This window comes from Phyllostomus discolor, chromosome 12 (genome assembly GCF_004126475.2).
Source record: "Phyllostomus discolor isolate MPI-MPIP mPhyDis1 chromosome 12, mPhyDis1.pri.v3, whole genome shotgun sequence".
Lineage (NCBI taxonomy): Eukaryota > Metazoa > Chordata > Mammalia > Chiroptera > Phyllostomidae > Phyllostomus > Phyllostomus discolor.
In genome coordinates, this window is record NC_040914.2 from 29,878,069 (window position 1) to 29,892,025 (window position 13,957).

General features: G+C 40.8%; 2 protein-coding genes across 4 annotated transcripts in view; both read right to left on the reverse strand.

Annotated features, from left to right (window-relative positions):
• Positions 1–13,239, reverse strand: part of LOC114510581 (zinc finger protein 271-like) — a 31,431-nt gene extending 18,192 nt beyond the window's left edge. The window contains exon 1 of the mRNA XM_036013377.1: positions 12,950–13,239. Coding sequence (XP_035869270.1) covers positions 12,950–13,114 — 165 coding nt within the window. The 5' untranslated portion in view covers positions 13,115–13,239. The remainder of the gene's footprint in view (positions 1–12,949) is intronic.
• LOC114511072 (zinc finger protein 530-like) overlaps positions 1–13,957 on the reverse strand; it is a 568,693-nt gene that overhangs the window by 222,252 nt on the left and 332,484 nt on the right. The gene's annotated exons all lie outside the window — the stretch shown is intronic.

The window sequence follows — 13,957 nt, forward strand, 5'->3', positions numbered from 1 at the left end:
TAATCTCAAAGTTGAGGCAGACGAAGTTCACCTGAGACTCAAAAAAACGTTTCCCTTGGAGCCACTATTGGAGATGACAACAGATGGCATTCCCATCAAGTTTGTGGGGCAGACAGTGAGTGCTCTGAGACATCAGAGTAACAAGAAAAAAATCATGATTATAATTCCAATTAAAGCAGCAGCAGCACTTGAGCCTCCCCAGCCATCTGCTCTAAATTGAGGGCTTCACATGTCCTGGATTGTCCCTAGCTCTGGAGTCAGAGTCTCTGGTTTGTGCAGCCTCTGGAATCTGACACTTATCTGATATATGAACTTGGAAAACTCACTTTATCTTTCTATTTTTATAACTTCATTTTTTTTTAAGATTTTAGGGAGAGTGGAAGGGAAGGAGAGAGGGAGAAAAACATCAATGTGTGTTTGCCTCTCATACACCCCTCACTGGGCACCTGGCCCACAACTCAGACATGTGCCCTGACTGGGAATTGAACTAGCTATCCTTTGGTTCGCAGGCACCCGCTCAATCCAATGAGCTACAACAGCCAGGGCTCACTTTATTGTTCTGATCCTTGATTTCCTCAAATTTCCAGGGTATTATAAGTATTAAAAAAAAAAGGCTCAAAAACCCTGGAACTGGCAATGGACGTATTCAGTGTTTTGTTATCTCTATTGATCTTCCCTGGTTAAAAAAAAAAAAAAAAATTCCCTTCCCTCCCCTGGTAAAAAAAAAAAAAAATCCACACCAACACCTCAGTGCCATGAAGACATCTCCTCCATGTGGTGGGGGTCTGTGTGGACCTTAGCCAGTCAGGGGTCCTGAGAGGCCCAATTTAGTTTTCTCAAGCACTGGGACACAAAGGGTCCCAGGGGCATCTGGTCTATGGATGACACCCACACATAATGGGACCAGCCATTTTGTGCACACTGGCTCTACCAGGTACAGCACTAAAGCCTGGTGTAGGGGCAGCCCATTGCCCCCATCTTACAAAAAATATGAGGCCCTGAGAGGGATGCTTTCTCTGTTATTGTGGTGATTGTTGTAGTTCTGAGATTTTAACCCAGGTTGCATGGATAAAGCTATGAAGAGTTGGGGCACTGATCTCTTTCATTTTCAGAAGGGCTTTGGAACTCAACAAAGACCCTCACCTTCATACCACCTGGTGCACCTTTGCATTTGCTCCATCCCAGCACACCCCAGAAGATAGACCACAAAAATTAGTAACACTTACAAGGAAGGCTTTTACAACTATAAAGGACATATGGACAAAACCAAGGAGGGGTGGAAAAGAGAGGAGGGAGGTGGTGATGGGTAGGGGGGGGGTGGCAAATGCAGACAACTATACTTGAACAATAATTAAAAGAAATAAAAAGGCTTTTTATATTAGTAAATGTTTGAACTTACAAAAGTAATGAAGTGCCTTAATAATGCAGATCATTCTTTTTTTCCTTTTTTTGTAGAATATTCTATCAAGTGTATGGTATATGCCTAAATAGTGTGTATGCCAAAATACTTTTTAAAAACTGGAAATATTTTCCCTGTATTGAAAACAATTATACCATAAAGCAAGAGTTATGCCTGTTACTGAGGGAGTAAAAATAAGTGACAATGCATTGTAACATATCTGTTGTTTCACTGTCCTATTGGTTAAAGGAACATTTAAATTCATAATAAAATAAGTAAATCACATGAGCACACATTTTACTAAAATTTTATAATTATTAAATACACATCTGCAAAAATGCTCATGAATTCTTATAAAAATGCAACTATAACAGCAAGAGTGCACAACAAACCTATTTAAAAAGCTAAAATTAATAAAGTTTAAGCAAATCAACAGCTTTTTAGTGTGGCTGAAATGGAACTCTCCTACACTGCTGGTAAGAATCTAAAAAGTTACAGTCAGTTTACATCATGAACTTATGAGAAATGTCCACTCTGTGAATATTTGTATAAAGGTTAACCCAGATGGATGGATACTCAGTTTTCTTCAGTGTCATTATAATGAACAAGAAAATAGCACTCCCTAAAACCTAAGCATTTTCAGAGTGTTAACTATTCAATGTCAAGAGGGCATAATTTTATGGCTAAATAATTTCCCACATTTACTTCATGCCTGAACCCTTTAACCAGCTTGAGTTCTTTGACAACAGAGGCCACAGCTACAGGTAAAAGATTTCCTACATTTGCTGCTTACATTGAGGCCTTTCTCTTGTATGATGTATAACAAAAAAATATGGCAACATGGTAAAATATTTTTCATATTTTTTGCACTCAAAAGGCCTTAGTGTGTGAACTCTTGAATGACAATAAAGGCAACGACTGCTGTTAAAAGATTTTTCTATTTAGGACACTCACAAGGCCTCTCTACAGTGTGCAATCTCTCATGATAGTGAAGGTTACTAACACGAACAAAAGATTTCCCACAATGACTACAGGCATAAGGCCTTTTTCTTGTATGGACTTTCTGATGACAACGGAGGTCACTGCTACTGGTAAAAGATCTCCCACATTTATTGCACTCATAAGGCCTTTCTCCCTTATGAACTCTCTGGTGATAACGGAGGCCATTGTTACTCACGAGAAATTTCCCACACTCACTGCACTCATAAGGCCTTTCTCCAGTGTGAAATCTCTGATGATAACGAAGGCCGTTGTTACTGGTGAAAGATTTTCCACATTTACTGCACTCATAAGGCCTTTCTCCAGTATGAACTATCTGATGTAAACGAAGGTCAGAATTTCTTTGAAAAGATTTCCCACATTGACTGCACACATAGGGCCTTTCACCAGTGTGAACTCTCTTATGAGCATAGAGGTTACTGCTCCAGGTATAAGATTTCCCACATTCATGGCACTCATAAGGCCTTTCTCTAGTATGAACTCTTTCATGAAAACGGAGGCGACTTCTAAAGAAAAAAGATTTCCCACATTCATGGCACACATAAGGCCTCTCAGCAGTGTGAACTCTCTCATGATAACAGAGCTTACTGCTACTGGTAAAAGATCTGTCACATTCATTGCACTTATAATGCCTTTCCCTTGTGTGAACTCTCTGATGACACTGGAGGCCAAAGCTGCTTGTGAAAGATTTCCCACATTCACTGCATTCATAAGGCCTTTCTCCAGGATGAACTCTTTGATGTTTTCCAAGGCTACTGGCTGTGGTAAAAGACTTTCCGCATTCATTGCACTCATAAGGCCTTTCTCCTTTGTGAAGTCTCTCATGACAACGAAGGCCATAGCTGCTGGTAAAATATTTCCCACATTCATGGCACAAAAAACACTGTCTTCCATTATGAACACCCTCATCCTGTCCAAGAGTGTGCTTGCGGCCAGTGGTATTCTTGCAGGATCTCCAGGTATAATGATTTTTTCTTCTCTGAAATGTCACTCCAGACACAGGAATTTTATTTGGTCTTTCCCTGATTTCAGTGGCATTTTGCTGGAGATTTCCTGAGATGGTTAGAAAATTATTCCCAACCTCCCCAGCAATAGAAGTTTTTGATTTATGGAAATTGCTGCTATTCACAACAGAGACCCTCTCTACTCTATATATAAAGGGTTTCTCTCTCATGTGCTGCTCTTCAGGCTGGTAATAATTTGCACTGAAATAAAATCGTTTTGCACATGCCCCACACTTCAGCAGTGTCAGGCTGTGTTGTGTTCCCTTCTGGTCAACCAAGAGGAAAATGTCTCTTAGCACTGGCGCACAACTCTCACATGGGTGGCTCTTCTGGGAAGATGAAGCCGCATTGGAATTCTTTGCCTGTGATGCTTGTACAGAAATGCTGTGTTCAATGGGTGCCTCCACATCCTCTTTTCCACAGCAGCATCCTAAAGACAAAGAAATGTTAGTGAAATATATTTTGATCTTATAAAGAAAAGGTAGCCCTGGCTGGCGTAGCTCAGTGGATTGAGCGCGGGCTGGGAACCAAAGTGTCCCAGGTTCAATTCCCAGCCAGGGTACATTCCTGGATTGCAGGCCATAACCCCCAGCAACCACACATTGATGTTTCTCTCTCTCTCTCTCCATCTCCCTCCCTTCCCTCTCTAAAAAATAAATAAATAAAATATTTTTAAAAAAAAACAAAACAGATTTGTTTAAAAAAAAAAAAATGGAAAGAAAAGGTAATCAGCCCTAGCTGGTGTGGCTCAGTGGATTGAGCACTGGCCTGTGAACTGAAGGGTCATGGATTCAGTTCCCAATCAGGGCACATGCCTGGGTTGCGGGCCAGTGTTTCTCTCCCTCTCTTTCTCCCTCACTTGCCTTCTCTCTAAAAATAAATAAATAAATTCTTTAAAAAAAAAGTAATCACATCATAAATGTCCATATGTCACATCTAGGCTGATAGTATAGAAAGATTTCAATACAAGTGAGTTAGACTCTGCAAAAATGGCTCAAACCCTTAATGGCAGTAAGTGGCAAAAACCTCACCAATGGTAGGGCAGAAACATAGAATGACACAAAAGAAAGAGAGACATGGTTTACAAGTAGTTCCTCTTCTTGTTTTGTGACTGTTCTTGCTGTTGTCATAAGGCTACGTAGAAGATTGTGGAAGCACCCAAAGCCATGAAAATTAATTGCAGCAGAACAGACGCTGTTCACAGTCAACACAAGGATATGTGCACACTGTAATGTGCTGCCGTCATGTACCACAGTTGAAGAGCAGTACAGAGAGAAATGGTTGAGGTGTAGAGTTTACAGAGATGAAGATCATCCATAAACTACAAGTCTGATTATAAATAATAATTGCTAGAACTGACCAGTTGGCAAAGTGTGGGCAAAAACAAGCAGAGTGGGGTGTGGGCACTGGAAATGATAACAAAACACTGTTGGACAGCCTGGGTTCCCAGTTATGACCTTAACAAAGCCCTAACATAAAACCTTTTACCAATTGACCAAAGCAAGGCTGTTTGTGATCCCACCTTACCATGGATGAAGTAATGTCCATCCTGTGATGCACAAAGGACCCTTGCCCTTAACTCCCATGAGATTCACTACATAGGAGACAGATAGAAAATACACTTCCAAAGAGAGAAACTGAAGAGAGGGATAGCCAGCACTACGGTAGAAAAACATAGCACAAAACAAACCACAGGAAAAAGACCTGTATGTGTGATACCAGCAACATGGTAGATTAGGAGTTACCAGAATTCATTACCCTTCCCAGCACAAGTAGACAGTCATCCAGGAACAAAAACAGACCCGAGGGAGGGGAATAAGAGTTCAACTGACACAAAGAGCAATGCAAAGGAGCAAAAAGAAACAAATGCACAGAAACAATGACTGGATAGACTGGGTGTACAAAGATGCATAAAGATCTTGGCTGGGGCCAAAAGACAAGTATAAAGGCTAGCTCTTTTAGCCAGTTTGCTCGTGTCAAATTGAACCCTAATGGCCTGTTCAATGAAGGACACTGACAAATTTTGTTGATGAAATGCTTCAAAGCCCCTGTAATATCTAAAACCTCTCCAGAGTTTACACCTCAGAGGACACTGCAGAGTTCAAAGGCATGAATTCCAAAAGATCCATGAACACACAACACTCCACAGACAATGCGCAGTAGACTTGTGCATCTGTAACCTGTGTTATTTTGTTAACCAGTGTCACCCCAATAAAAGGAAGGAAGGAAGGAAGGAATAAAGAAAAGAAGGAAGGAGGAAAGAAAGAAGCTGAAGACTGGCTTTCAATATCTAACTGAAAATGTGGTCATCCAAGTTCATTATTCTCACAGGTCCCTGTACAAATTCAATGCAAACAGGATCTCACTGAAACATATTACAATGAGTGTCAAAAATAAAAGCAAGAGAGTTCTCATAAAGCACAAAGAAAAAATGAACTTTTCTCACACAAAAAAGAACCCCACATCAATAAAATACATATTTTCAAAAAAAAAAAGATAAAGAATAAAAACTCAGCAGAAGCCATTCAGGCTAGGAGAAAACCAGGTGATATATTCAAAACACTAAAAGGAAACAACTGCCATTCAACAAGACTGTACCCAGAAAGACAGCCCCTCAGAAACAAACAAAAAAAAATAGTTTCTCAGACAAACAAAAGCTGAGGAAGTTTACTGCCACTCAACCTGACTTGTTAGAAATGCAAAAAAATATGGTCAGGTAGCTCAATTGGATAGAGTGTCATCCTGACACACCAAGGTTGTGGGTTTGATCCACAGTCAGGGCACACACAATAATCAACCAATGAATGCACAGATAAGTGGAACAACAAATCAACTGTTTCTGTCGCTCTAAAATCAATAAAAAAGAAAAAGAAATGTCAAAGAATGTCATTCAAGCTAAAATGAAAGGTTACTAAATAAAAGCACAGGAAACTATGAAACTCACTGGTAAAGCTGAGAATGTAATCAAACTCAATACTACAATACTCTATTGGTCAAGTGTATATCACATAACTCTATTATAAAGGTTAAAAAATAAAAGTAGTAAAAATGATGGCTACAATAATTTTTATGTTTTAAAATTTATGATTTATTTGTATTTTATTTTTTCCATTACCATTTATATCCCCCCTACAATAATTTCATATCCCCCTACAATAATTTCATATTAGATGCCCAATATAAGAGATGTGAATTGTAACACTGAACACATAAAATGCTATGTTCTGTGAGAGATACAAGGGTAAAATATTTATATGCAATTGAAGCTTTTATTACATTAAAATAGACTTTTGAGTTATTTTACATACTCCTCATGGAAATGACAAATAAACACTTACATAATATACAACAAATAAAGGAATCAAAGCATTCTACTTTAAAAAATGATCAAATCATAAAGGAAGAGAAGAAAAACAAAGGAACTACAAAAGAGCAAGAAAACAATGAAGACCTCAATACTAGCTCCTTAAACAAATTCCTCAATGAAAAGACACAGAGTAGCTGAAGGGATAAAAACAAAAGAGCCAATATATGCAGCCTACAAGAGACTTACTTCACCCTTTTGGGAACAAATAGGCTGAAAGTATAAAAATGGAAAAAATATTACATGCAAATAGGCACCGAGAGAGCAGGAGCAGCCTAATTTCTCTCACACAAAAAATTCTTTCAAGAAACAATGGTCATCATAGAATGATAAAAAAGTCAATTCATCAAGTGGATATAGCAATTTTAAATATGTACCCAATGTTTAGAGCATTGTCCTAATATGCCAAGACTGTGGGCTTGATCCCCGGTCAGTACACACACAAGAATCAACCAATAAGTACATAAATGAGTGAAACAACAAATCACTGTTTCTCTCTCTCACTCTGTAAAATCAATAAATTAAAAAAATAAATGCTACGCACCCAAGATCAGAGCAGAAAATGAAACCCAAAGCAGTTAAGAACTTTAGTACTCCCTTTTCAACAATAGGTAAATCATACCAACTGAAAAACAATCAAGAAACTACTGAAGTTTAACTATACTTTAGAGAAAGGCAATAGAAATAGATAAAACTTTACATCCAAATGCAGCAGATTACACAATCCTTTTAAGTATATAGGGAATATCCTCTAAGTAGATGATGTTAGGTCAGGGAACTTTTCTGGTTGCAACAGTATGAATGCAGAAATAAATTTTAGTTCCAAAAAAGGTGAAAAATTCACAAACATGTAGAAATTAAATAGACTCCTAAAAAATTAACAAGTCAAAGAAAAAAAAGAAACAAAAGAATTCAAATACATTCAGAGGCAAATGTGAGTGGAAACACAAGCTACCAACCATTATGCCTGAGGTACAGAACAAACAGTTCTAAGAGCAAATTTTATAAAGACGAATGCCTATATTTAAAAAACTCCTCAAATAAACAACCTAACCTCATCCCTCAGGAAAATGAAAAACAAGAAGAAACTAAGGCCAAAGTTACTAAATGAAGGAAACAACACATAAATTGGCAAATCTTAATGAGAGATTGATTATACATTATACCTGATACTACAAACTGTTGGGAACCTCCCTGCCTGGTATCAGAAGCTGTAACCCCGCCTAGACTAAGGCTAAGGGAACACCCTTGGACCATAGGCCAGCAAGGAGACAAAGTTTATCTCCCTGGCAAGAGCGCTGCTTCTGCTGCTTCATTCATAACTGAACCCCAAAGCTTGGTTGGTTAGCCAATGACGGGTAAGATTCCCTAAGGGGGGAACGACCTAAGACAGGCACAATCACGTGGGAGGTCCCCAAGGAAGGACTTTGGGGGCTACAGCAAAAGGGGGTGATGGACCCTCACTTCTCGGCTTTGACATAGCTTGAGTCCTCATGTCTGGGAGAAAATCTCCTTATCTCCTAGTTCCCTTGCTCCACCTAAGCCTGAAACAATGACAGGGTGATGCAGCTCTGTGCTGAAAAGGGCGGATTCCCCAGGTGATCAGGTCTAAGAAAGAATATGTAAAATCCTGTGAAACCTGCTTTGTTTAGAATGCTCTCAGTTGAATGAGAAGGGTCCAAGGAGGAAGTTAGTTTGTTCCTTCAAGTTTTACAGTTGTTTGACCCTGACTCAAAAATAGGCCCTCAGACTTCCTTGTTACCTATTGTTTGATCCTTACTTCCTAGCAATGAGTAATGAGCTTTTACCTGAATTCTTATGCAAATGAAACCAATAAAAAGCCTCTCCGGAGGGGGAATGAGAGTGCTCTCCCCAACAGGGAGGGTGGCCAAGCGGCACCCTCTAGGAGGGAGGGTGGCCAAGGCGCTCGCCACGCAAGGAGTGGCCCTGCTGTTCCTATTCCCCCACAGGACCTGGTTGTCTCTGTGTATGTTTTTTCTCACGTTTCAACGAGCCACCCGCAGCGTTCTGTGATCACTGCTGGCCGGTGACCCACGCATCAACAAACCATGAAGGATCCTAAGAGATGCCTGCAGGTGATATAACACAGGTGGAAAACACAAGGCCCATGGGTTGATTCCGGCCCTCCACCTTGTTTTATCTGGCCCTGCACCTTGTTTCTACCCTGTGGCAGCACTGAGCTCTCCCTTAACAGTTAAGGAGTAGTTACATTTATATAGTCCTCAAATTACATTTGGCCCTTTGAAGGCAACTGCAAGGCTGATATGGCCCCCAGTGAAAATGAGTTTGACTTCCCTGTGATATAACCTCATATACATATCATTTAGATTCCACCATGAACTTCAAAAACTCATGAACAAATTAAGTAAACTGACAGGATACACAATCGACATGCAAATCAGTTCCATTTCTATACAATATAAAAGATATAACAATAAGATCTGACAGAGAAATTATGAAAGCAATCTCCATTACGACAGCTTGAAAAGCCATAAAATACGCAGGAATAAATTTACCCAAAAAAGTAAGAGATCTGTACATTAAACACTCTAAGACTGACAAAAAAGATAAAAGAAAACAAAAATAAATCAGAAGACATTATTTGTCTTAAATTCCAAGAACTAATATTGTTAAAATGTATTTACTACTGATTTAATGCAATCCATTCAGAACTGTAATGGTATTTCACACAGAAATAGAATATAAATTCTGAAATGTATGCAACCTCAGAAGACCTTCAGTAGTCACAGCAATCTTCAGCAGGAAAAACAAAGCTGGTGGCAACAAGTTTTCTCAATTCAGTCTATTACATTATAGCAACCAACCAGTGTGTTACTAGCAAGAACACAGAAGCATAAACCAATAGCCCTGTACAGAGAATGCAAAAATAAACCCAAGCACATATAATCAAGTAATCTTTGATAAAAACTGGGAGAACATATACGGAAAAAAGCATAGTCTTTATAATGAAGCCTGTTAGGAAAACTGGGTATTATACCACTAATAAAAATTAACTCCAAATGGATTAAAAATTAAATACAAGAGCTAAAAATTTAAAGCTCATAGAAGACAATGTAGAGAAAAAAGCTCTGTGAGACTGTTGTCATCACTGATTTTCTGGATATGATGCCAAAACACAGGAAACAAAAATAAAAATTAAAAAATCTAAACTACAACTAATGAAAAAGCTTCTGCACAGCAAAACAAAAAATGAATGAAACAAAAATACAATCTACAGGATGGTAGAAAACACTTGCAAACCACATACAATTATCCCTTGGAAGTATAGGTTCAGGTCAGACCTCCACAATAAAACAAGTATCACATGTAAGGAGTCACATAAAATTTTTGATTTCCAGTGAATAATAAAGTTGTGTTTACATTATATTCTAGTCTCCTAATAGTTCAATAGCTTTATGTCTGCAAAAGTGTACATAAAAATTAAACATACTTTATCGCTAAAAAACACTAACCATATACTATGACTGCTCAAAAAATGGCCTTAATAGATTTGCTGAGAGTCTTCATAAACCAAATTGGTAAAAATGTAATATCTGTGAAGTACAATTAAGTAAATGCAAAAAGATATATCTGATAAGGAATTGATATATAAAATATACAAGATATTTAAAAGATTCATTAGCAAAAGAAAATTACAATTAAAGAAGGCATTAGAATGCATAGATGTTTTTCAAAAGAACATATAAAAATGACTATGAGGAATATAAAATATTCTTTTTCTCACTAACCAAGGTGGAATCCATTTGGCTCTTTGCAAGACCAGCAACCACAAATGCTTCCCTATGAGGATTCAGTACAGCAGGTATTGGGGCTGCAGGGAGAGAACAGGGCAGTGCTAACAAACCAACCCTGCTAAAAACAACATCTACCCCAAAAATTAGGGAAGTGAGCAGTACCCACAGTCCATATGTGAGGAAAGAACACACCCTGAAGAAAGAGGGCATGGAAACTACAAAGCCTACTCCAGGTCACTGTGTAGCCTAGGGGTATGTATCTTACCCAGTGAGGATATAAGAGCAAAGTTCTCCAGCATCACATCCAGGTACAGGCGTCTCTGAACCTCATCAAGGAGGTGCCATTCCTCTTGAGAGAAGTACACAGCAATGTCCTCAAAGGTAAAACCAACCTATTAGGATGAATAAAAAAGAAGAACATTGTGTCTCTGAGAACTCACAATCCTACTACTATTCACACATCTTCCCCATATTCACCATCCTCCAGTGATGCCCCTGCCACAAGATACTGAGACAGTATACTGAGAAGCTAGGAAAGTTTGTTGGCACATGGAATACAGAGACTGAGACAGACAGCTGAACACAACAGCCAAGTAATTTACAGCCAGTGAAGACTGTCACCAGAAGTGCCTGACAGGGGGCAAATATGGGAAAACAAGGACCTCACCCCCAGGGTAACCTCTTCTCCCCTGGCCTTTCCTCCCTGGAGATAACATCTAGGCTTCCATATTTCAGCTCCAGGCCCAGAAAAGCAGCAAAACCAGGTGGGTAATGCCAGGACCAACTGTAGTGACTAAAGACCCCTTGCTGTGTCACTGACCAATCAGCGGTGACCATGACCCTAAGAGAGCATACCTGGAAAACTGGTGAATATTTTACTGAAGCCCTCTCAAGACCTTTGTTAAGATTCCCTCCTCCAAGAAGAGAGAAAAGCCTCAAGACAAATGACCAGTGTGTGTCCTCTCCCTCTGAGGAACAACCAGCACCATTTCCTTCCCCCCTCCTACTTATTTCAAGGCAAACATCTCGTAAACTCTAAGGCAATGGGCAGCTGGCAGCTTGTCCCAGGCAGGTTCCCTGAACCTATCCTCAAAGCCTCCTTTTCTCTGACTTCCTAGTGAGCTGTGGCAGCCCCATATAGGCTCTCCTTTTGCTTTTTCTGTGCTAAGCCCTTCTTTGTTTTACTGTCCCCAGGTTTAATAAATGTATCCTCATAGTCACCTGATCTTGTTATGTGAAACCTTTCCTACACAAACTGAAGAATTCACACATTACCAGCTGACCCTAGGCAAACCTGCTCAGGCCAAGGCCAGTGTCCAGTAACAACACCAGGCCCTGGTACCAGTGACACTATCTGTTCATGGTCCCAAGAATCACTGTGAATCACCCTCAGCAACAGCAGCAGGGATGTAATGTGCTGCAGACAAATAGCATCTAAATTCCAGGCCATGCCTGCAGAGTTCCAACCTTCCTGCCCAGCAATTTCACTAAGTCTCCCAGCTCATGCTCCCAACACTCAGCCAAACATGGGCTTATACTTCACCCTTAAGTCCCTACACCTGGTACCCAGGACCAGCAGCTCACACTACCTCTGGCTTTGCACACACACTGTGATTTCTTCCTCCCTCACAGCTTCACACCCAGGTTCACTCCCTCAGCTCTGCCACCTCCTGCTCCACACCACAAGCATCTCTCTGAAATTACCCATGAACTTAGCATGTGGCTTCCAGGGAGTGCTCAGATATTTCAGAATGCTCCAGAACAACTGAAACAGGACAGAAAGAATTTAAGAGAAAAATCCTCACCACTGGTGGTAAAATCCCACATCCTTTAATCTGAGCCCCAACCTCTCCGCACAAAGGGAAACACTTAATGGCAGGAAGCCCCTGTGGCAATCACAGGAATCAGAACAAGCCCCACTCGCAAACAGAAGGCTCAGAATTTAGCACCAAAAAGCTTGAGGACAGAAGCCCTCACCCTTGGGAACATAAAATCCCAAGAACTATCTCAGCACTCGCTCCAGTCTCTCCAGTTGGCGCGTATCTACTCAGAAACACTGGTTTTGCTTCCTTCACAGTGGCTCCCACACTGGCCTTTCTTTTTTTTTTCTACTAAAATAAAACTTGCTTTAGTCTCACCCCGATTTGTCCTTCAAACCTTCCTGGGCCAGTCAAGGACCTGATGGTTGTCTGACACGGGAAATTTTAGGAACGTCCAGGGCAGGAAGGATCACCCCGGTGTGTTGGAGGTTTAGTGAGAAAACCGCCCCTGGCCCCTCAGCCCGTCACCCTCTCCCTACTCCCGTCACACCGTGTGTCACCCGTGAGCGCCTGGCGCTCCCAGACGCCGCGGCCTGGGCTGCAGGGCTCGGTGGGCTGAGGGGGAGGGTTGGGGGACGCGCGTTCACCTCAGCTGGGCGCCTCAGCGCGGGCGCCGCCATCAAACTCCGTGGGCTGAGCGGGGCCGGAGGAGCAGAAAACAGTGGTCCTCGGGGCAAGACGAACTCTGTCCCCGCTCTGACGCTGGTCACCGAAGCGGAACGGCCGAGCTTCACACTTAGTGTGACCACCATTCTCACGTCTTCTACATTCGACTCCCTGACCACAAGATCCTCACCGTGGTAATAAGGAAACTGAGAGTAAAGGAAATGCCCGTCAAGAGAACCACCGAAGTCTAGTCCTCCAACAGTGCCCAACCGGAAATGCCTTTTTTTGAGTCTCCATTGGCTCCCTGTGGCGGCATTCCACCCCTGGCCTTCTGGGTAATGTAGTTCCTACTCTCCAAGGCCTGGTAGCTGTATTTCTCCAGCTGACTCCGAAGGTGGATTATGGGACATACACCGCAAGAATACACGGAGAGCCCTGGTGGGGAGAGCCCTGGTCTGGTGGCCCTGTTGGTTGGAGCGTGGTCCCATGCCCCAAAAAACATCGGCATTTTGATTTCAGGTTCGGGCACGTACCTAGATTGAGTTTGATCCTCAGTAAGGACATATGCTGGAGGCAACCAATTTACCGTATATTTCTCACATCAACTTTTCTCTTTCTCTCCATTCCCCTTGCTCTAAAAATCACTGAACATGTCAAATGAGTATTTTTAAAATACCAAATTTCTAAACTTTTTTAAAATTTATGTTTACCCTATACACTATTGTAGTCTATTAAGTGTGCTATGGCACTGCAAAAAGTAACAATATACACCTTGATTTTAAAATATTTTATTAATTAAAAATACAAACCATCACCTGAGCCTTCATTGAGTTGCATACAATCTTTTTGCAGGTGGAAGGTCTTGCCTTTGTATTGTTGAATGTGCATTATCTCTGAAGCTCAATAAAGCACAGCACAATACAGGGAGATATATTCCCATTGGAGAATGAAAATTTTTAAACGAATGTCTTGGTACACAATCATACATG